This window comes from Narcine bancroftii, chromosome 12 (assembly GCF_036971445.1).
Source record: "Narcine bancroftii isolate sNarBan1 chromosome 12, sNarBan1.hap1, whole genome shotgun sequence".
Lineage (NCBI taxonomy): Eukaryota > Metazoa > Chordata > Chondrichthyes > Torpediniformes > Narcinidae > Narcine > Narcine bancroftii.
Window position 1 is genome coordinate 21,362,408 of NC_091480.1, and position 23,518 is coordinate 21,385,925.

Sequence of the window (23,518 nt, forward strand, 5' to 3'; positions counted from 1 at the left end):
ACTTCCCCCTGCTTACAGGTGTGCCCTCCTTCCCTTATCCACCTATTACCTCCTTCCTTTGGGACAGTGCTCCTCCCCACCCCCCCCACCCCAACCATTTGTTCAGGTGCCTGCGAACATTTTTTGATGAAGGGCTCAAGACTGAAATGTTGATTTTGTACTTCTATCTCTGCTTGCATAAAATACGCTGTTTGAGCAGCTGAGTTTCTTCAGCATTGTTTTTCAACCACTGTGTCTGTGGACCTTCATATCTTACTTCTAACATTGTGGATATATGCTTGATCAGACATTTTCAAATGCAAGGAAATAACCAATCTAATCTTGTTACTGTTGGGATTTACGTAAAAATTATGAAGAGTATGATCTGCTCCAAATAAAATGGATTTTGCAAGGATCGAGCCTAAGAAAATGTTTTGGGATGCAATTTCTAGGCTACAAGGCACAAGGGGCCAAAATTGAAATCCAAACCTAGTTTAGGCTGGAATGTTCCATGGTGACTGATGAAGTTTGAGAGATGAAATCAGGTCAAAGATGAGTGAAAGTAATTTCACTAATGGAAATACAAGGAAGTGACAGAATGTTTACGAATTGACGCAGCAAACAGTGAAAGCCCAGAATGATACAAATGGAATCAGAATTGATTGTCATGAGTGTGTCACAAAATTGTTGCAGCAGTATCGTGGTGCAAATATAGCTATAAATTAAATTTCAAAAATAATTTGTGGAATAAAATAGGAGAAAGAGAGATAGTGTCTGGTTTATTGTCCATTCAGAAATCTGATGACAGACTCCTGACCTTGTGCCACTGGGTGCTTGTCTTCAGGCTCCTGTACCTATTTCCTGATGGTAGCAATATGAGGATAGATGCTGCTTTCTTGAGAGACCGTCATTATCGATGTCCACGATGGAGTGAAGACTGGTGCCCCTGAGGTTGCTGCCTGAGTAACAACTCTGTGGAGTTTTTATGTCCTATAGAAGAATTATTCAGCTGATTGTGCCGTATACTCACTCTGAAAGATTTGTTAAATTAATTTTACTCTTACTATTAACTGCATTGCACTATAATTTGTTGTCTTCATGAAATGTATACCATATTTGATGGCATATAAGACACCCCTTTTTTTTCTCAAAAATCACCCAAAAAAAGCCCCTCAGGACTTGTATGCTAAGGTGATATTTTGGAAAACATAATCAGGGAGGGATTTCTCCGCTGTCCACTCGGTATTGCCGCCTGGCCCCAGTATCAGGGAGAGACCCCTCCAGGGCACCCCCACCCCCCCCAAGAGCCACGGCTGCTGCTGCCACTATCCCAGACATAGAAGGAACTCGTACCTGTTTGTCCTCATGTTTGTTCGCAGTAAATCCACTCCAAATGGGGGATGGGTCTTTTATGCATGTGGATCTTGTATGCTGTCAAATACGGGTATTTAGTTCCTATTTGAAACATACTATTGGAAATAGTATCATTCTAAATATTGCAATGCAAATTATAATGAGTTGTAATATTTAAAAAAAAAATGATTTATGCTCTTATTAGCCATCAATTTAAATTGGTTGCCTCTGGTTACAGATCCTTGCACAAGTAAAAACCGAATCCTGTACATGCTTTGCAGAGTTCCCCATTATTTTGAATTTCTTTTTTGACGAATCATTTCACCTTTTCCGCTCAATCCAAGCTTGCTTAGATTCACAGCTTTGCTAGAGTTCCTCAACTTTAGTCATTTTTAAGCTTGATCAACTTCCAAAGATATGATGCCTTCATGTAAATCATTACCATTTATTTATAAAACTTTAATATAACTTCCTACATTTACACTTGATACATTATGTCTAGAATTCTGTACATTCTTATTAAAGCTTTTTTTTGTCTCATGTTTATTTTACTTTTTACAGTCAGCAGTATACTTTCTCGTTTAAAAAGTCACATTTTCAGCATTTGCCGTTTTTTAAAAATTTGGATTCTCTTATTGTCTTCCTATCAAATTCTATCTGCCCCTACCTATTCTTTGACATCTTGTATGCATTAAGCAAGTGATAAACTTTGTTTTCTCTCTCTCTCTCTTTCTCTCTCTCTCATTCTAGGTTTCAGTGGATACCTCATTGTTGGAGCACTTCAATGCTGAATATTCTCATCCAGGATTTTTAGGTCATGCAGTTGTTCAGAAACCTCCTCCATCTTTAAACCTATCCCCTCCTCCTCCTGTTACACCACCTGATCAAAAATCATGTACGTGAAGCAGGTGATGTATTTGGGTTTATCTATACAATTTGCAACTCTTTATTCTTTTAAACCTGGGGGAAATTATTCAATAGTTCAAGCTATTTATAGTTTTCTAATTTGATACAAGCTTTTAGTTATTTTCAGAATGGTGGTTGTTCTGAGATGTCCTTTTTGACCTAACCATAAAAAATCCTTAAAAAGGGGAGAATGTTATCTAAATGTGTCGACATTCTGGAACAGAAAAAGTATTTTGTCTTTGTTGCTGCTATAGTTTATTATTGAAAATTCAAACCAGTCTTTTTTTTCATTCCTCTTGTACAAAATAAGATTGCAAACCAGAGATGATTTGAAACTCTGACAAATTTCACAAGGATATGATTACGTTTATCCATAGAAGTATTTCTAAAATGAGAAACTCGCTTTAACCTTAATTTCTCATAGAAGCTGTTTGTCCAACAATCTGTCTGCTCAAATGCTTTATTTCTTTCCTCCTTGCACCTAGGATCCCTTAACCATTAATCAAAATGAAAGATCGTATTCTCTTGTCCAGGAAAGAGCAAGCTCCTTAATACTCTGTGCCTATTCATGGCAATTGAACATTTAAGCGGTTAAAAACGTCATCACATTGAATAATTTGCTGATATTCATCAACTTGGCATTTAAAACTCACATAAGATACTATTGTCATGTAATGAAACAGAACTGTAATATTACACAAATATGTCTTTAATCTGTCATAAGACAAAGATTTGCCATCAACATTTGCATTGCCCAGTGTCCCTGACAGTCAGAGAATGAGAAGCAAAAGAGAGTCAACCCAGAGTCCCCGAGTGTTGGTGGATTTGCCTCGAGCACTCCCACAGCCCCTGCAGCTGCACAAGACTCAGTTCAGTTCAAACCATTGGAATCCTGAGTCCAGATTCAAACCTCTGATGTGATGAGGAAGCCTTAACACTCAGGACCCATCAGGAGCCCTCCTTTCCCTCAGCATCCTCTCGAATTCCAGTTCTCATACTAGGTTCTCATAAGCCAGTCTCCAGCAGCCTGCAGCCTATTGTGAGTCTTTTGATCTCACATTGCCTGCAGCTTGATTGGTTTCTCAACCACATCGCCAACAGCAATATGAAGACCATGCCTCCTGGAAATGTGCCCAACTTAAAGCTATGAAGTCTTGCTGCACAAAAATAGGCCCTTCAGCCCAACATGTTTCTGCTGACCATTGTACCCATCTATTCTAATCCCATTTACCATATTTGGGTCCATAAGCTACCACCCAGTGATAATTTAAATGTTTGTCCTAATGCTTCCTAAATTTTGTGAATATTTGGCCCCTCAACCTTGGACAGTATGATTTCAGATTCCAACCACCTTCTGAGTGAATAAAAAATCACTTCCTCAAATCCTTCTAAACCATTCATTCTATACCTTACACTTTTGCACTCTGATACCTCTGCAATAAGAAAAGGTTTCTTACTACCTATCTTATCAATCGTCCCTTTCACATTGGTGAACCACTAAATTGGTGGTTCAACAAACCATTTTAAGATACTGGTAGAGCTGTTCACACTTGGCCAATGTTAACCAGTTTTATGCACCCTTTCACATTTGCCACCCGGCATCGCAGAGCAAAGGGGTGCTTATCCTGCATACCCCTTGTCCCGTTCACATTGGGCAAACCGGCATGCTGATTCAAAACAAATCGGCAATGACACTACCTCCCTAGGTGCTTCACCCCCAGGGAAATTTGACCCCTGCAATCCAGTTCCCGAATGTTCACACTGGCATGTTAACCAGTAGATTGGCAGTTAATTATTGGGTTAATGTGACAGTGTGAAAGGGGTTATATGTGTCTGTCATAATTTTGTATACCTCTATCATGTTTGATCCTCAGTGCCCTCTGCTCCAAGGGAAACAAACCAAGTCTTTCCCTATAACTGATACAATCACAGCCAACATTCTGTTGAATCTCCTTTGAACTTGCTTTAGTGCAAACCTCTTCTTTCTATAGTGCAGTGACTAGAAGAGTAAACAATATCCCAGCTACGGCTGAACCAAGATTTTACAAAGTTACTACCAAGACTTCCAAGCTCTTTATTGTTTGGATAATGAAGGAAAGCATCCTGTAGCCCTCTTCATTGCTCTATCTATCTGTTGCTAACTTCAGTGTGCCTTAAACGCTGAAACCAAGGTGTTTTTGTTCCTGAATTCTCGCTGGAGCCTTACCATTCAGGGTATGCAATATACCCTCCCCTCATTTGACCCACCCAAATGTGTCACTTTACACTATGGTGATAGACAAACTGGCCTGCAATTACTGGTCTTATTACTGCTGCTCTTCTTGAAAAAGAGTATCACATTTGCTGTCTTCCAGTTATCTGGCACCTCATCTGTGACCAGTGAAGAGTTATGTATCTCCATTAATAACGCCACATTTTCTTACTTTTCTCCTATACACAGCAGCTTCAAATGTGGCTCACTAGGCCCAGGAAATTTATTCCTTTTTTTAAATCTCCAACTACAAAGTCATTATTATTGGTGAATACAAAGACCAGGCCCTTCAGCCACAATGTCTTCGCTGACCATGATGCCAATTTAAACTGCACATTTTCCTGCACATGGTCTATATCCCTCCATTACTTACTTGTTCAGATGTATGTCTACATGCCTCTTGGTGCAGATGAAAAATATTCATTTGTTCTTTCTGAAATCCTCTAGCCCCATGCACAAATTTCTCCTTTCATCCCCAATGACCCCTACTCTTCCCACTGGTTACCCTCTGTTCTTAAGAAAGTTATAAAATGGTTTGGGCTTTGTGTATTAGGGCGGCCTGGTCAGTGTAGTGGTTTGCAGAATACTATTACAGCCGCTGGCTGTAAGGAGTTTGTAAGTTCTCCACGTGTCCATGTGGGTTTCCTCCAGGTGCTCTGGTTTCCACACACATTCTAAAGAAGTACGAGGTGAGTAGGTTAATTGGTCACATGGGTGCATTTGGGTAGCACGGGCTCTGAGGCCTGAAGGGCATGTTACCGTGCTGTATCTCTAAATAAAAAAAATAATTTAAAAAATATCAGCCAATGAAATTTCATGGCCCCTCTTTGCCGTTTTTTTTGTTCTCTCCCACACAATATTTAAAAGGCTTACTTCATTTTCAGTGTTCTATACTAACATTTTCCTTTTATTTTGATCAAATCCCCAATAAACGATAATATTAGGATTCACTGGATGATGTAGTTACTCTTTCTTCTTTGGCTTGGCTTCGCGGACGAAGATTTATGGAGGGGGTAAAAAGTCCACGTCAGCTGCAGGCTCGTTTGTGGCTGACAAGTCCGATGCGGGACAGGCATTTTCCTTTTATTTTGATCAAATCCCCAATAAACCATAATATTAGGATTCACTGGATGATGTAGTTACTCTACACCCTCATAGAAACTCATATGCCCTGAACTCTCATTATTTCAGTTATTAATATAGGTGATTTCTACTCACAGTCTGTTTCCCAGATCAATTTCCCCCATTCACACACTTAATTTCTGGATTATTCTTATCCCGTTCCACAACTCTTCCAAAATTTACCATATGATATCTATTTGCAAAGTATTTGCCAACTTTCTTGGATTCATTCCCTAGGATTAAGTATAGCACAACCTCATCTCTATTTAAGGACATGTATAAGCAAGTACAAATAGATCTCTTGGATGTATTTTAAAAATGTCATCTTATTGAATCCTTTCACATGGAGGAGATGCCACTTAACATTGGAGAAATTGAAATACCCTATGACCATGCTCTATTCACCTTCACCTTCCAGAGATTTGTCTTCATATCTACACCTCTCTCTCCTGCTGACAGTACAATCTCAGCATTTTTCCTAAACTCTGACCTTATGGCCTCATTTGAAGATCTTGCTAAGATTACTCCCTCATTATTCCAGTAATGATGCACTTGATAATTAATACAATGCTTCCTCCTCTTTTACATCCTCCTCCATCTTCTCTGAAACTTGTTTGACCTGAATGCTGAGTTTCAAGTCTTATGCTTTTTTTTATCATGTTTCAGTGATTGCTTCAATATCATTCCCATGTGCTGATCAACACACCAAGTTCATCTGCCTTACCAGTCAGGCTCCTTGCATTAAAATGTATGCAATTTACTCTCCCAGTCCTCCCATGTGCCTCATTGTGCCATTGCCTGCTGGAATGACCTAGTTTTCTTGTTTAACTAGTTTCCCTTCTATATTTGTCTGAACCTTGCTCCCACCAACTCTGTGTCCCATTACTTCAGCCAAATTAATTTAAAACTTCTCAGAAAGGATAATGAACCCATTTTGGTTCAAACCATTCCACTTGAATAGATCGCACCAATACCAGAAACATTTCCAATACTCTAAAGCCCTTCTTCCTACACCTTCCCTTTATCCACACATTTATCTGGACTACTTTGGTGTTCATGCATTCAGTAGCCTATTTTATTGGCTTCAGGAGAAGAAAAGGAAAGATAATGTCCATGGGGAATTTGTATTGTACTCTCAGAGTACTTCTGAAATTTGAACTTAATCAGAAAAGATAAATTAGTATTCAGCTGTTTTGGATCTGATAACATATGATACATAAATCTTTTTAACAGTGCAATGAAACCAAAGTCATAGAAGTTCATTAAGGAAAGATGCACTATAATTTGTCTGAGTTTTTTTTAAGATTGTTAAGAAAATTCCCAGTCTGCTGCCTAAATAATGCCTTCAAGTGGAATTTGGCACAAATTCAGTTTATAATATGAAGTCAACAATTCAATTGAATACTAAGAAATGGGTGGAACTAATCATGGGCTCAAATTAGATTTTGGAAGTATGCAAAATGGAGATAGCAGTCAATGAGAACAAGAATTGGGACATGAATAAGTTCCGGATCTCAACTTGACATTGTCCAGTACAATTTGTAGCATCTTTACATTGTTTGGTCTCAACAAAGCATTTTGAGATTAATTTTATAAAAGTAATTGCATTTTTCTCTGTATATAAATAGAGCAGACAATTGGTGTGCAGCACAATTCCAAAACCAGCAACAAAACAGTGACCAGATAATATGTTTCTGCATTGCTTCATATTTTGCTCCTATGTGCATAGGTAGATGGGCCTTTCTTTTAATATTTGAGGATCTTCTGACATGACATCATTTGATCAATACTCAATCAAAGTATCAGCTAGCAGACTGCAACAATGATCCTCTTTCACGCACCTGTATAACTGAACCAGTTATTTGACTAAGAATTTCAATTAACCTTACATACCATTAGTAAGAATGCCTATTTCCACTTCCATCACATCACTCGATCTCTGCTTATCTTATTGTTGCTGTAACCTTTTGTTCCTCCAAATCTAACAATTCCATTGCACGTTTGGTCGGTTTTCATTATTTACTTATATTGAAATTTGTAATCCAAAACCTTGCCGTTCATGCCCTAAATTGCATCATATCCCATTCGCCATCACCTGTCTGCATTCTGACTTGCATTGATATTCAGTTGAGCAAGACCTTGATTTTTAACTTGCTCATATTTAAAAATAATCATGACCATATCCCCTGTGTGCCATTGTAACCTCAATCTTAATCAGTTCAATATAACAGTAATACCCCACTATTTATTGAATCGATCATATCTGATTTTGACTGCTCCACCATCAACAACTTCAGCGATCAAGAATCTTAGCTCTGGAATTGCTCTTTTTACATCTCCCCATCTTTTTTTTTCTCCTCTTGCCTTTTTTGCTCTTCCTTCTGTACCTTTCCTTCCTTTCTTCCCTCATCCTTTCTCAGTCTTTTTTTTCTTTCCACCTATCCCTTCCCACTCATTCTTTGAAGTCGATCTTTTTGATGAAGCGTCAGATTGTCTCCCCCAATTTCTCCTGTAGTTAGAATCTATTATTGTTTTTTAATGCTTCTCTAAAGTACCTTGGTAAGTCTTTCCACATTTTAAATTCAGTTCAGGTTCAGAAATAATGCTTTTTCCACAGAACCCTGTAGATAATTGCACTTTGTATTTGACCCAAATGTGTACAAGATCATGAGCAGATGATTGAGCTATACATACAAGGAAATGATAATGAGGCCTCCTTTCCATCAGTAATGCCCATTGGAGAGCTCTACATACAAGGAAATGATGAAGAGGCCTCCTTACCATCAGTAATGCCCACTGGAGAGCTCTACATACAAGGAAATGATAATGAGGCCTCCTTTCCATCAGTAATGCCCATTGGAGAGCTCTAACATAAAAGGAAATGATAATGAGGCCTCCTTTCCATCAGTAATGCCCATTGGAGAGCTCTACATACAAGGAAATGATAATGAGGCCTCCTTTCCATCAGTAATGCCCATTGGAGAGCTCTACATACAAGGAAATGATAATGAGGCCTCCTTTCCATCAGTAATGCCCATTGGAGAGCTCTAACATATAAGGAAATGATAATGAGGCCTCCTTTCCATCAGTAATGCCCATTGGAGAGCTCTACATACAAGGAAATGATAAAGAGGCCTCCTTTCCATCAGTAATGCCCATTGGAGAGCTCTACATACAAGAAAATGATAATGAGGCCTCCTTTCCATCAGTAATGCCCATTGGAGTCCCTTCCACTCGCAAATGCAACTAGAACGCTGCTGCTTGCACATGGACAATATCCTTCTATCTCCTGCATATTCGTATGGCTCCTGGCAGCCTGTCAGGAAGAGAGATTGTTGTCTGTGTGTGTGTGCGTGTGTGTGTCTATCTATCTAATGCCTTTGACATCTCCTTTAAACCTCCTTTTCACCTTAAATACATGTCCATTTTTACCCTGGGGAAATAAAGATTCTTTGAGAGCCCTCTATACTGTCCACCAATCTTAATGTCATCTGCAAACTTACTAACCCATCTACTTTTTCATCCAAGTCATTGATAAATATCACAAACTAAAAGGGCCTCAATCCCTGCTGAACACACAATGATCATGGTTCTCTCTTCCACCACTATCCTCTGTTAATGCCAATTCTGGATCCAGCCTGTCAATTCACTGTGGACCTCATGTATCTGTACCTTTTGGAAGTCCCTACCATGAGGGACTTTGTCAAATGGTTTACTACAGTCCATGTGGTATCCTTATTAACCATCTTTGCACCTCCTGAGAAAGTGCAATAAAATCTGCAATGATATTTTGGCTCTCCCTAATTTGAACATGCTTTCCAAACATCTATAAATTCTATCCCTAAGTGCCTTTTACAATAGATTCCTTACCACTGATGTGAGGCTCACTGGCTTATAATTTCTTTTTTTGTGCAAAGGTACTACATTAGCTACTCCAGTTCTCCAGGACTTTGTCTCCTCCTACATTTCTTGTCAACAGTTGAACAGGAATAATGTACTGATTGGAGTTCTTGACTTGATCAGTCACTTCTAATTTTTTAAGATCTTTGAAGCCAAAGAATACCCAGCATTTCTGTCTTTTTTGTCATAAGTAGCCATTGGAACATTCAGTTACATGAAACTTTTCTCTCCTTTTTAAACAGCATTTTGATGAACTTATTATAATATATTGTCACATTTGTTTCTGAATTTCTTTTTCTACTCCTAATTTGTGAAGGTTCTCCAAGACAATATTTGGAAGACTACATATTTCCTGTGCTTCTCCCAGGCTTGTTTGAGACACTTAAACAAGCTAAAAAGGAGAACTGTTTTGAGGTCAGTGCTGATTAACAGTCATTTGATATTTATGTCAAATGAATATGGAAATGAAGTCTATCTTTCTCAACATACATTATTTTTCATATCTTGGTTACTTTACCAGGGCCAGAGGCATTCTTTAAATACTGCACTGCAATAAGAATGATATATAAATGACCCAACTTGTGTTTTTCTTTGTGTTGTTCCTCAGGAAATGTTTTGCTTTTGCTTCAGATCTTTGGTTTAATCTGCAATGTGTCAAAACAGTGGTCTGCTTAATTTTTTAATTGAAATTCCTACTAATTTGATTATGTAAATTTTATCCTTTAATAACATTTTGCATGTATAAGTCAGTTAATTTTGCGTCTCCGTGTAGGTTACAAATGATACAGATTAATGTTTTATTTGAAGGCTTACATTCTAGTTTTTTGGTTCACTGTTTCTATTTTAATTTGATGCAGACTCAACAAATGCAAAAATGAAACAAATCTCATTTATTTTATCCCTGTGGACATTACTTGCTTCAAGTCTATTAACATTACCTCAGCAGCCTTCGTTTTATTTAACTTTCCTGAGCTACAGAGCATTATACTCTATACTCCGGCCCCTCCCTCACCACCATTCAGGGCCCTAAACAGCCCTTCCAAGTTAAGCAACGGGGGTTAAGTACTGTTTCCAGTGCTCTTGCTGCGGCCTCCTTTACATTGGAGAGATTGGATGCAGACTGGGAGATTGTTTCATTGAGCACCTTCGCTCTGTTCGCTACAATAACGAGGACCTGCCAATGGCCAACCATTTAGATTCCACGCATTCCCACACTGACGTGCCTGGCCGTGGCCTCCTGCAATGCCAAACCAAGCCCAACACAAATTGGAACAACATCCAATATTCTGTCTGCGCACTCTCCTCCCAGATGACATTAATATAGACTGTTAGGCCCCTCTCTTGTCTCTCTCTTTCCCTCTGCCCCTGTCCCCTTTCATCTAGCTCTTCACCCCCATGTCTCTCCATTCAGAGAGATACCCCCTTCCTCTATCACTTTTCAGAATTTTCCCTTCTTCCCTCCTCCCCACCTTTTTATTCAGACACCTGCCTGCTTTTTACTCACACCTTGATGGCCTGAAATTGTGGTTATATTCCTTTCCTTCCTATTAATGTCATGTGACCTGCTGAGTTTCTCCAGCACTTTTGTGTACTGCACTATACTTTGTATTCTTGCTCTCCCCTTCTTGGCCTCTCATTGTGCGATCACATTTTACAGCTTGCCTTCCCCCGTTCTTGCCAATAGGAAGTGCAGTTTAAGCAAGTTAGAGAAGTAAATAACATAGTTTCCACTCTCTATGAAGGAAATTTTACGATTATACTGTATCGTATTCCACCACTACGCTAAATTAGAACTAATGAAATTCACTTAATAAAGGAAACAGATTGGATTTACTTGTAGCCTTGGCACACTGATTTGGCTTGCATTCAACTATTGAGTACTTGAACTGTCGTCCACGTGTAACATTTTTAATTAAATATAATCCCCACAGGAAAGAAAATGATTAATTGTTAATCTTTACATATTAAATTTGCAATGGGAGCAATATTTAAAATGACTAACCACACTATTATATCCAAATGCATGAACTTTTTATTTAAAAAAAATAATGGGCATGGGGTATTTTTAGGGCCCCCTTAGTATCATATTTCTAAACCTTGATTGCTTATTTGACTGTTTCCTTTTCATTCTAATCTGAGTAAGATGTCTGAAAACAACAATGAATATATAGGGCAGATATTTCCTGCAAATTTTTACCTGATTGCCAATTTTTATTTCCAGTTGATTCAAAGGTTTCCAGTTACACAGACACAATTTTTTTCAACTAAGATTTCTTTGCAAATCACAGAAATATTCCAATTTTTTTTACATCCTCTTCCTTGAGAGGCAGAGGAATTTTATTGCTGAGAAAAATGAACGGCAACAAATTAAGAGCAATTTTGTATCTCTCGTGAACTTTTCCACTAAAATAAATCCATAATTTGGAGTAAAAATCAGCAATACAAACACAGAGGTGAAATGGATGCTTCTTAAAAGATTGATATTTGTGCAAGATTTAAGTTGGCATGGTTAGCATTGAGGTTAGCACAATACTATTACAGTTCCACCGACCTGGGTTCAAATGTACCACTGTCTGTAAGGAGTTTATACACGTGGGGTTTCCCTGGGTGCTCTGTTTTCCTTCCAACTTCCAAAAATATATTGGGTTAGTAAGTCACATGGCTATTGAGAATACATGGTATTCGAGTGGCACGGGCTCGTGAGCTGAAAGGGCTTGTTACGGTGTTGTTTCTCTAAATTAATCTTTCTAAAATTATGCCTCCTTCACAATGGGATGAAATCATTCATCTAGAATCATGTCCAAATCATATTTATGTTTTTTACATTATATGATTCTCGGTCTCTAAAGAAACATTAATTGTGGTGAAATAATTATTTTCAGTACCCTCAAGGTAAAGTTCTACTTCTCTGCCTCTAATTCTATTTCCCTTTCCAGGCTACTTTTTGTGTCCAAGTCAGAAAATGCAAGGGTAATTTTACTTTAGGACCAACATTTTGGACACAGCAGCCCATGCATCAAAACATTTCTATAGCATTGCTCTCCACCACATTTAAAAAAAAAATGTAGCTTCTCTCTTATTTGTTAAATCTTATTTGCACTTTAATATTCAATGCCCCAAGAGATTGAGGGAAAAAAAATGATAGAACATGGGATTGTTGAAATGGTATAGAGAGAGTAATTTTATGATGTTGCCCTAAGTTGCAAGAGTTGAAGAAATAGTTTTAAGTCGTGAAAGATTTTTTGCCATAAAGGTCCACTTCATGATTGACATAAAAATCATGAATTGTATGGAAACAGGCCTCTTAGCCCAACTAGTCTTCTTCAACCAGTGGGCACCCATTGTTATTAAACTCATTACCCAGCACTTGGCCCAGAGATACTGTTGGGGGAGATGGCTCATCTGAAGAAGGTAACTGTAGCCCTCCATAGGTGGCGCTCTGCTGCACAGGAGGGCATGAAAAAGAGTGACGGAGTTATAGTGGTAGGGGATTCCATTAGTGGAATAGACAGGTCACAAATGGGATGTGGTGGGTGTGTGGCCTCAGTATGCAAGAGTCCAGGATATCTTGGAACGGCCAGTCATGGTGAATGAAGGTACCAATGACATAGGGAAAAAAACAGGTTGAGGTCCTACAATCTGAATTTAGGGAGTAAGGAGATGGATTAAAAAATAGGACCTGTGCCACATTTCAATTAGAGTAGGAATTACAGAATAATTGACAGGGGTGCAGTAGGGAGGATTTCAGATTCCTGGGTCATTGGAACCAGTTCTGGGAGAGGTTGGATCAGTCAACCAGACAGTCTACATCTGGGCAGGACTGGGATCAATAGCCTGTGGAGGTTGTTTGCTAGTGTAATTGGGAGGGTTTAAACTAATATGGCAGGGGGAATGCAAATCCATGCAGAAAGACAAAGGGAAGCAATTCAGAAGCCTTAGCAAAAATTGGAGAAAAAGATAAAAATAGGAGTGGAGGACAGAAAAATCAAATGCAAAAGAACAGTGAGTGTAAGGGCACTTTTATCTGAATGCCCGTAGTATTCAAAACAAGGTTAGTGAACTTGTGGTGCAAGTCAGTGCAAGGCGGTATGATTTAGTGGTCATTACAGAAACATAGTTGCATGGTGAAGATAATTGGGAATTAAATATTCAAGGTAAAGATAGCCAGGTAGGTAAGGGAGGTTGGGTAGACCTCCTAGTTAAGGATGAAATCAGTGACGATATAAGCTCTAAAGGAGAAGAATGTTGAATCCATCTAGGTAGAGGCAAGGGAAAAAGAATCATTGGTGGGAATTGCCTATAGGCCACCAAATAATAAATTTGTAGTGGCAAAGGCAATAAATTGAGAATTATCTGATGGATATAAGAATGGAACAGCAATTCTCATAAAATCTTTTAATCCATAATTCATCTGTGGAATTCTTTGCCCAAGAAAGCAGTGGAAGCTGTCTCATTAAATATATTTAAATCAGATATAGATAGATTTTTGTATCTTGGGGGAATTAATGACCAAGGGGAAAAGGCATGTAGGTGGAGCAGGCTTGATGGGTCATATAGCCTACTCCTGATCCTATTCCTTATGTTCTTGTGTTTAAAATTATCAATGAAATTCCCCTTGTATGGTACCACAATGCCCACCAGTGCTGCATTTTTTTTCTTGGGGAGCCTCAAGTTAATAGAGGCAAAACCCTGGAATATTTTCAACTGGTTTAAAAACTGCATTGCAGGCACTATAAATTGTAAAGGATTATAGGAAATTTTGCTATCTTTTCCTTGGGATTTCTAACACCTCTTGCTGTCCTTCCTCCGCTTTAAATCACCAATCCAACATTTTTGAGGAGGGGAGGGAGGGTGAATTAAAATTGGTCACACATTTCTCTTTATGAACCATAGCTATCCATGTGTTGATCCCTTTTTTTTAGATTTCTACAAGTCTTAATGCACGCTATTAACTAATTTTTAGGTTTTGCTTTTGCTTTTTTTTGTAGAGAAAAAGGACCAAGTTCAATGCTTGTGACTTTCTGGTAGAGTGGTTGTACAAGTAAGTTGTGTTTTAGCAGTTTTCTTTCAAGTAATTTCACATTAAATAACTGGTATCTGTGGTTTTCTGGAAGTAAAATATATGTGCTATGTAAAAACACAATGCTGGAGTAAATGAGCAGGTCAAACAGAGTACTTTAGATAGCAAAGATTATTATACATAACCAACATTTCAGGCTTGAGCCCTTCATCATGCATGCTATGTCTTGTCTGCCAGAGAATTAAGTAATAATTTAAATGATCCTGTCCTTAACATATCTAAGAAATGTACATCTGTTTCTTCTGAAGTATATTATATTATTGAATATTTAAAGATGAAAGAATAACTAATTATAGTCAAAACTAATTTAGTCTTTTCATTTCATAGCAAGAATCAAAGGAGATCTGACCAGAAATTCACTACCTTCTTTGAAATTCCATTTGTTAAAAATTGGCTTGAGGATCAGTAAGTACTTAATCAGCCTATTGAAAATGGGCATCTATCCAGTTGTAAATGACAGGCTCTTCTAAAGACAGCAGGTGGTTTTGACACAAGGGTGTCCTCAAATACTATGCAGATCTCTGTCAAATTATCACCATTTATTCTTGTTCAAGGCTTCTGCATAAATAGTTGTCTAAGCTTTGTCTGCACTTAAAAATATGCATATATAATTTTTGGGATGAATGGCAAGGTGATCCCTGTTGTTCCTCTTTAAATTAAAAAAAAATAGCTCTCCACCACTCTTCTATTACCTTGCCTGTTAGATCTTCAGGTCTCCAGCAATCTCCTCTTCTGTTTCCCATAGTATCCTGGGATAGATCTCACCTAGCCCTGGGAATCTATCCACTCTGACCCTTGGTTGCTGGTCTGACAATCCAGACAATCTGTCTGATTTTTGTACCTGTGTCCAACACTGGCCTCATCATTGGATTCCAGTGACAGACTCACTGCAATCCAATAACAGTCATGCTTGGTTAACTGATCTTGCCCCAACCCTGGACTTCACAATTTTATCTCTTACCTGAGATCCACAAACAGGACTATTCTGGTAGGCTCATTGTTTCTGCCTGACCTTGCCCCACTGAATCTATCTTCTCTTACCTTACCAATCACTAAAACAACCCTGTACAAATATTTTCTATCTCGTTGCAAAACCAATTTTGAATGCAGTTTTCCAAATTGTTCTGGATCCCATTGGCCCTAACCTTTTAGATGATTCTTCATTAGACCTTATTCTAAATGATAATTAAACCTGAACCTCAGAAAATAATATCCCTCCTGTAGATTATAAACCTACAAGTCTATAATAATAGGATTTGAATCCAGCGTTATCTATAAGGAATGTGTATGCTCTCCCTGTGACCTGTGTGGGTTTCCTCCAGGTGCCTAGGTTTCCTCCCACATTCCAAAGACGTACAAGTTTAGTAGGTTAATTGGTCACATGGATCTATGCTGCTCATGAGCTAGAAGGGCCTGATACCAGGCTGAACCTCTCAATTTAATTTTAAAATTTAATTACCAGACTTTTCCTTGTTTCTCTGCTTGCTGTCCTCTAGTCAATGGGGACCTCAAATGTGGTCAATAGATTTAAAAATTCGAATTAATTCCCCAGCAATCGCTTGCCTCCCCAAGCCACCTCTTCCCCCCCAGAGCCTTTAATGCCAAGGCAATCCCAGTTAATATTTGAGAAAATTAAATTCCCAATACAATAACTCTATTGTATCTCACTTTTTACTACCCCCATATATGTTCCTTTATCTCCTGCTGATGGTTAAATGGTTTGTAATACACCCCATCAAAATGACTATACATTTATTGTTTGTAATCTCTACCCATAGCATTTTAAATATTTTGGTTTAGATATTGTGACCACAATAATTGCATATGCCTTTTGATGCATATTGTTTAGATATGTGTGATTGACAATATTGGCCATTCGTCTTGCAGTACATTGACGTATATAGTGGAAAAGATTATAAGGAACACAGAGTTGGCCAGCTGCCCAGGGCATAATAGAAACAATTTGCATTAATGTAATATATATATAATTAAGGAATGTTTGAAGGCTCTTTACAAAAAAGGTGCAAGGAAACAGAGTGATTTGGAAGGGAAACATTGAACCCAATACCTAATTTTGTTTCAATTCAATTATAGGTTATTTGATGAGATTGTTGAGAGAATTCATCTAAGGAATGGGATTTGCTTATGTTCAGTCTGAGCCAGAAGAGTTTAGTTGTCAGTGAGGACAAAGTGAATCTTTGCTGTGAGCAGGATGAATTCAGTGAAACTTCGGATCAAATGGAGTTTGAAGTGTGAAAATTGAGCGTGTAATCAAAGAAAAAAGAATATATTTACAAGATTTTTCTTTGAAATGTCCAATACCCTTTATACACAAATCATGCGATTTCTGCTGTAATGTTGGAAATGCAGCTACTAATTAGGACATGGTAAATTCAGATTTATTGTCAAGAGTACATACATGACGTCACATACAACCCTGAGATTCTTTATCTTGTAAGTGAGGCTTAATTACCACTTATTGAGAGTGCAAACAAATGTACACAGCGTATACATGGAAACAAATAAAGAACTGTAAGTAGATAATGAATGTAAACATACTAAGCAATACAGAAAGAATTAGAAAAAAAGCCAAGTGCACAATCAAGAGTCTTTAAATGAGTCCCTGATTGAGTTTGTTGCTGAGTCTGATGGTGGAGGAATAGCAGCTGTTCCTGAACCTGATGGTGCGAGTCTTGTGACACCTATACGTCCTTCCTGATGGCAGCAGCAAAAATGGAGCGTGTGCTGGGTGATCCAGATCTTTGATGATTGCTGCTGCTCTCTGATGGCAAAACCCTCTCTGTCGATCTTCTCGATAATGGGAGGATTTTGCCTGTAAAGTCCTGGACTGTGTCCGTAACCTTTTGGAGAGCTTTACATTCAGGGGTATTGGTGTCCCCATACCAGACTATGATGCAGCTGGTCAGCACACTTTCCACCACACCTCTTTAGAAATTTGCCAGGGTTTCTGGTGTCATACAAAACATCCTCAAATTCCTGATGAAGTAGAGGTGCTGATGTTCTTTCTTCACAATGCCATTACTGTGTTGGGTCCAGGAGAAATACTCAGAGATTGTGACTACCAAGAACTTAAATTTGCTTACCCTCTCCATCTCTGATTCCCCTAATGATCACTGGATTGTATACCTCTGGCTTTCTCTTCCTGAACTCACTAAAACAGCTCCATGGTAATAGCTAATTTTTTTTTTGAAATGCTGATTGTAGATTAAATATTGGCCAGTAGAAATGACTGCACTTTGAAATGCACCTAGAACATCAATGGTTGAACATCCAAGTGATTGAAACACATTTTGGGGTCTCAAGGGTTGGATAGTAAATATCAAATTGCAGTTTTTAAAAGTGCCAAATACAGTATGTGATCTTGGGGGTGCATAACTAGTGCAGGTCAAAGGCATAAGATCAGGATTATGTTGATTACTTTAATCTTAATTATCCATGGAAAAGGAGTGGATGGAATTGGTCAAAGGATCAGATTTTATGATAGGATTGAAGAGATCTTAGATTTATTGTCAGAGTACATAAATGACATCACATACAACCCTGGGGTTCTTTTTCTTGTGGGTGTGCAAGAATTATGACTAATTGGTAGTGCAAAAAATTGTACACAGCATAAACATGTAAACAAACAAAGAACTGCAAACAGACAACAAATACAAAAAAACCGATAAATACAGAGAATAAAAAAGAAAATCAATAAATTGCTCAAGTAAGAGTCCTTAAATGAGTATCTGATTGAGTCTCCTGATGGTGCGAGTTTGGTGGCACCTATACCTCTTTCCTGATGGCAGCAGCGAGAACAGTATGTGCTGGATGTTGTGGGTCTTTGATGATTGCTGCTACTCTCTGACTGTAGCGTTCCCTGAAGATGTACTCAGTAGTGGGGAGCATTTTGCCTGTGATGTCCTGGGCTGTGTCCTCTACCTTTTGGAGGGCATTACACTTAGTATTGGTGTCCCCATATCTGACTCTGATGCAGCCGGTCAGCACACTTTCAACCACACCTCTGCAGAAATTTGCCAGGGTGTCTGGTAACATGCAAAACCTTCACAAACTCCTAAGGAGGTAGAGGCACTGATGTGCTTTCTTCATGATGCCATTGGTGTGTTAGGTCCAGGAAAGATCCTCTGAGATAGTGATGGAAAGCTGAGCATGATATATGAAAACTGGACATTGTATTTTTTTCTGTGATTGAATGAATTTAGTGCAGTAAATGCAATATAGTAAAACTGGAAATGGGTTAATGACACAAATAAACATATTTAATTAGTGTCAGTTCTCCATCTGTGAAATAAAAATCTTAAAATTCAGAAATTGGAGTGTTGCTCGCAAATTGTAGTTCTTAAAAAAAATTGGGATATTGTATTCAATCACCCATGAATTATTTTTACAAAAATAAAATCTGTTTGATTTACAATATACCAATTAATGCCTTGCTCCAAAAGGATGAGCTTAAATTTTAAAGCATCATACCACGTATCCAAATGCCTTCTCTGACATCACTGGAGAATTCAACCAGGCTAGTTTAAAGAAGGTACTCCGAAATTAGCATCAGCATATCTCCTGCAACATCAGAAGATAAAACACTCTGGACCACTGCTACACTACCATCACTGATGGTTGATGGTCACCACTCCATTCGATACCCACACTTTGGAAAGTCAGTCTGCATGCAGACAGAAACTGAAGAGCATGGAACCAGCAGAGAAGACTGGAAAGAGATGGTCTGGGAAGGCAGAAGAGCAGTTTTGTGACTGTCTGAAGTCAGTGAACTGGACAACATTTGATCCAAATGAATGAATTGGTCACCTACTTTATCAAGAAATGAGTGGATGAGTTTCTACTAAGATATCTGGGTGCAGTCAAATCAAAAATCATGGATGAATCAAGAGATCTGTAAACTGTTGAAGATCCGATCTGTGGCATTTTCATCAGGAAATTCAGAGATATACAGAAAGACCAGTTGCAACCTTCGCAAGGCCTTCATCATTGCAAAATTGCAATTTTGGACCAAGGAGATGTGTGGGCAAATTTTTTTACACAGAGTGGTGGGTGCTTGTAATTAGTATAATGGTGTGATACTGGTGGAGCAGATGCAATAATAGCATTTAAGAGGCTTCTACAATTTATATATGACTAATATTCTATATTGCATTATCTAAAAGCTACAAAATTAATTAATATTGAAACAATAGATACATGAAATATTTCTCTATCAAATTAATAAAAATGTTTTAAAAAAGAAGAGGCTTCTAAGCAGACACATGAAAATGAAGAGATGTCGGGTTTTTGATCAACTTCAAGTGTATCGAGTCCAGAGGACCCCAAAACAAATGGTTACTTAAACAAAAGTTGCTTTTAATTTTCTTTAAACATAAAAACGGGATCATACTTTAACTTACTACAATTAACATAAGTTAACCCCCTTCTAATTCTAAGTGCACGTGTATGTAATGTGTATATGTTCAGGAAAGTTCTTTGCTTTAATAGCCCAATCGTTCACTTCTCACTTCCCTAAGTTAAACGGTATCAGGCATTTCTTATACTGTGCACAAACTTTAACATTTATGAATTTTCAGCAGGCTTAAAGTTAAATGGTTAACGCTCAGGAAGGTTCTTGTTGGTTTCAGAGAGATATTTGATGCTTGTTGGACACACACAAACTGATTTCCTCCGATCATTCACTTCAGTATCTTGCCAAAGAAACTTACCCTGTCATGGGTTTTCCAAATGATAACTTCTTCTTCCAGGTCACCACAAAGTTCCTCTTGTTTCCCTTATTTCAGGAGGAAAAACTCTAGCCAGCCATTTCCTCATGTAAGGACTACAAGGGTTTTTTTTTAACAGGCTGAACTCAGAACTCACAACCCATCTTCCGAATGGGGTTTTCAATAAGCTTGCCATGTTGCAGCCTCAAAGGCTACTGGAGAACTCAGTTCTCTCTCTAAGAGAAATCCTGTTTGTCCTTTCTTCTCTCTCTGCTTGTAAAAACCAGAAGTTATCCCAAGGTTCCAAACCCAATCCTTGAAAGATCTTTATCAGCACTTGAGCCCAGACATTTTTTTCATTTGCACCTACTTCTGAAGTTCCTTCCAAAGCAGTTCCATTGTCTTTTGCAAAGCCACTGGTGCCTGAATGTCTGGCTTCAGCAAAGCTCTTGCACTTTAAATAAGATGTGAAGTGTAAGTATCTGTTTGTGAAGTGACCTACACTAAACTCCCACAATCTATCTCTTTTAAAAACATATTTATATATAATATAACATAACCTGTAACACAAACAGCAGAATTTTAGTGTTAACATCATGTCTGGCTGAAGGACCAAATCCTGTGCTGTACTGTTCTTTGTTCATTTTCCTTTCCTTGGTTACATTGACAAAAATATTCTTCACTAAATGGTCAGTTTTTTGGACAACCTATCTTGTATTATATCCATTTATCAAAGCAACATTAGATCCTGTTGGGCATGATGAAAATTGCAAGTGGTGTTAAATGAAATACTGGAATTAGTTTAATGGAATATAAGATAGTGAAGGAAATGCATTTCCTTTAAAATGTCTTCAAAATAATTGTGAATCTGAAAGGACACCATTCAACCTGCCATGTCTCTGCTAGATCTTTGCAAAAGCAATTGTACTCAGTCTGACACTCCCTCTTTCTGTAAGTTCCTCATCTTCTAATACTTGCTTTTAAAATTGTTTAAGATTGCCATAGCCGATGAGAGAAATCCAAGAAAGTATTAAATGCAAGAAAGATACTGTGCAAACTAATGGAGAGGATTCTTAAGTATGGGATCTATGAACATTTGGAGAAGTACATTCTACTCAAGGACGGTCAGCATGGCTTTGTGAAGGGAAGGTCGTGACTCACAAGACTAATTAAATTTTTTGAGGAGGTAACAAAAGGTATTGATAAGGGTAGGGCGGTAGATGTGGTCTATATAGATTTTAGCAAGGCATTTGACAAGGTCCTCCACGAGAGACTCGTCCAGAAAGTCATGAGGCATGGGTTCAGTGGAACCTTGGTTGTGTGAATAAAAATTTGGCTTGTTGGAAGAAAGCAGAGAGTAGAGAAATTAACTTGGGACTATAGTCTGGGGGGGTGGGGGGGAAATGAGGCTTCTAGATTTAAAAAAAAAACATTTGGGCGGCCCAGTCGAGGTTTATTGCCTTGTTCTTTGAGGGAGATGGTATACCTCCTGGGCACAAATTGGTCTACACATGATAGGAGAGAAGATGGCAGGAAAGCTTGTATATAAATGGGGAAAATGGACAGCCCCATATTAAAACACATAATTCAAATATGGCAAAAGATAAACCAGATCCTTGGGCTAAAAGTGGGGTTGTCTCCTAACCCAGAATAAATTAATTCCTAGGATCATGGGTAACAAGATCCTGGACACCTGGTACCAGAAAAGGTATTGAGGACTTTTATAAGAAGGGGAAGCTCATGTCATTTGATCAATAACCTTCAGTTTAGATTTTTTTTGAGGGATAATTTAGGCCTGTCTATTATCCTGCCGGTGTGTAGTAACATAGAGGCTCTAGTTCAAAAGGGGAATCACATGTATATTCATCTCTGTTATGTATCTCCTATTCCAAAATGAGGGTCTAAAACCAGGCCTCCATAAATCGAGGCAAAGTTGAGAGTCAGACTTAAGAACAACATCTTATGAGCAGTGCGTGTCTGACTTAGGTTAGGACACCATGACAACAGATATAGGCTGGAAAAATTACACAAGGTAAAATCAGAATTCTCAGAATTGTGTTTTAGATGCGGTGTAGAGATGGGAACCTTTGTACATTTGACCTGGCTATTCACTAAGGTGAGACCCTTTTGGGTTGATCTAGGGAATGTTTTGGGAAAAATCACAGGGGTGGACTTTCCACAGGACCTGTTTGGGAATATCATGAAAATGAGTTTGTAATTGTCCAAGTATCAAATTCAGTTTGTAAAGGTTAATTTGGCTGTGGCCAGGAAATTTATAGTGGTTACCTGGAAGTCTGACTCCCAGTTGAATACTACACGTTGGAGCATGGAGATGTGGAGCTGTGTTCCTCTGGAGAAAAATTACCTACAATCTGAGGAGGAGATATGGCACATACGTTGAGGTGTGGCAACCATACTTGCGGTACATTGGAACACTGGTATGTTGCACACCCCTCCCCCCACTTCCTTTCTTTAAAAGGAGCCATGGATGGTAAGTTCACGCCAGTACTAGAATGCAGGATTGAAGAAATGTCTCTGAGACCCGGCTAAAGTGCCCCCAAGTTTTCTTTTGTATTCTCCTTTTTGTTTTGTTTTTTCTGTGTACTTTAGGTTGCTCAGGTATCTTCTTTGGCGTATGTTATCTTTGGATTATTTCTGGACCTCATGATCTCTCCGTTCATCCACACTGTGAAAAATCCTGCCATTAACAATGCACTTTGACTTTCCAAAGTGCATCACTTAATGCTTATTCAGATTGAATTCCTACTGCCACTTCTCCACTCAACTCTGAATCCTGTCTATATCATGTGGTAACCTTCATCAATCTTCTGCACTATCCACACCTTTATCCTTTGTATCATCTGCAAACTTACTGACCCACCCCTCCACGTCTTCATCCAAGTTATGGTTGCAGTCCATGTTATGGAAACTGAAGTATGGTTAGTAGCATTAATGGGTAATGCGAATTAAATGAGAGAAATGAGGTAGGAGGAAGAATGTTTGCTTTCAGTTTTTTTGGTGGCAATCTGTCTAAGTACGGGAACAGAAAAATAACCCACATGCTAGCCTGAGAAGAAAAAAAACATTGTCCTAAACAACCTCTAGGAAGTTTAGTGTTACCCTTTGTGTCTCTATGTAAGATCCAAATTTAGAGGAAGCAAATTGACTGCCAGTATAATATTACTAATCACCTTGTACTTG

General features: G+C 38.4%; 1 protein-coding gene across 1 annotated transcript in view; it reads left to right on the forward strand.

Annotated features, from left to right (window-relative positions):
- The window catches only part of iqck (IQ motif containing K), a 67,169-nt gene that overhangs the window by 28,394 nt on the left and 15,257 nt on the right, over positions 1–23,518 (forward strand). The window contains exons 4-7 of the mRNA XM_069904873.1: positions 2,083–2,227; positions 9,828–9,925; positions 14,500–14,552; positions 14,919–14,996. Of these exons, the coding sequence (XP_069760974.1) occupies positions 2,083–2,227; positions 9,828–9,925; positions 14,500–14,552; positions 14,919–14,996 (374 nt within the window). The remainder of the gene's footprint in view (positions 1–2,082; positions 2,228–9,827; positions 9,926–14,499; positions 14,553–14,918; positions 14,997–23,518) is intronic.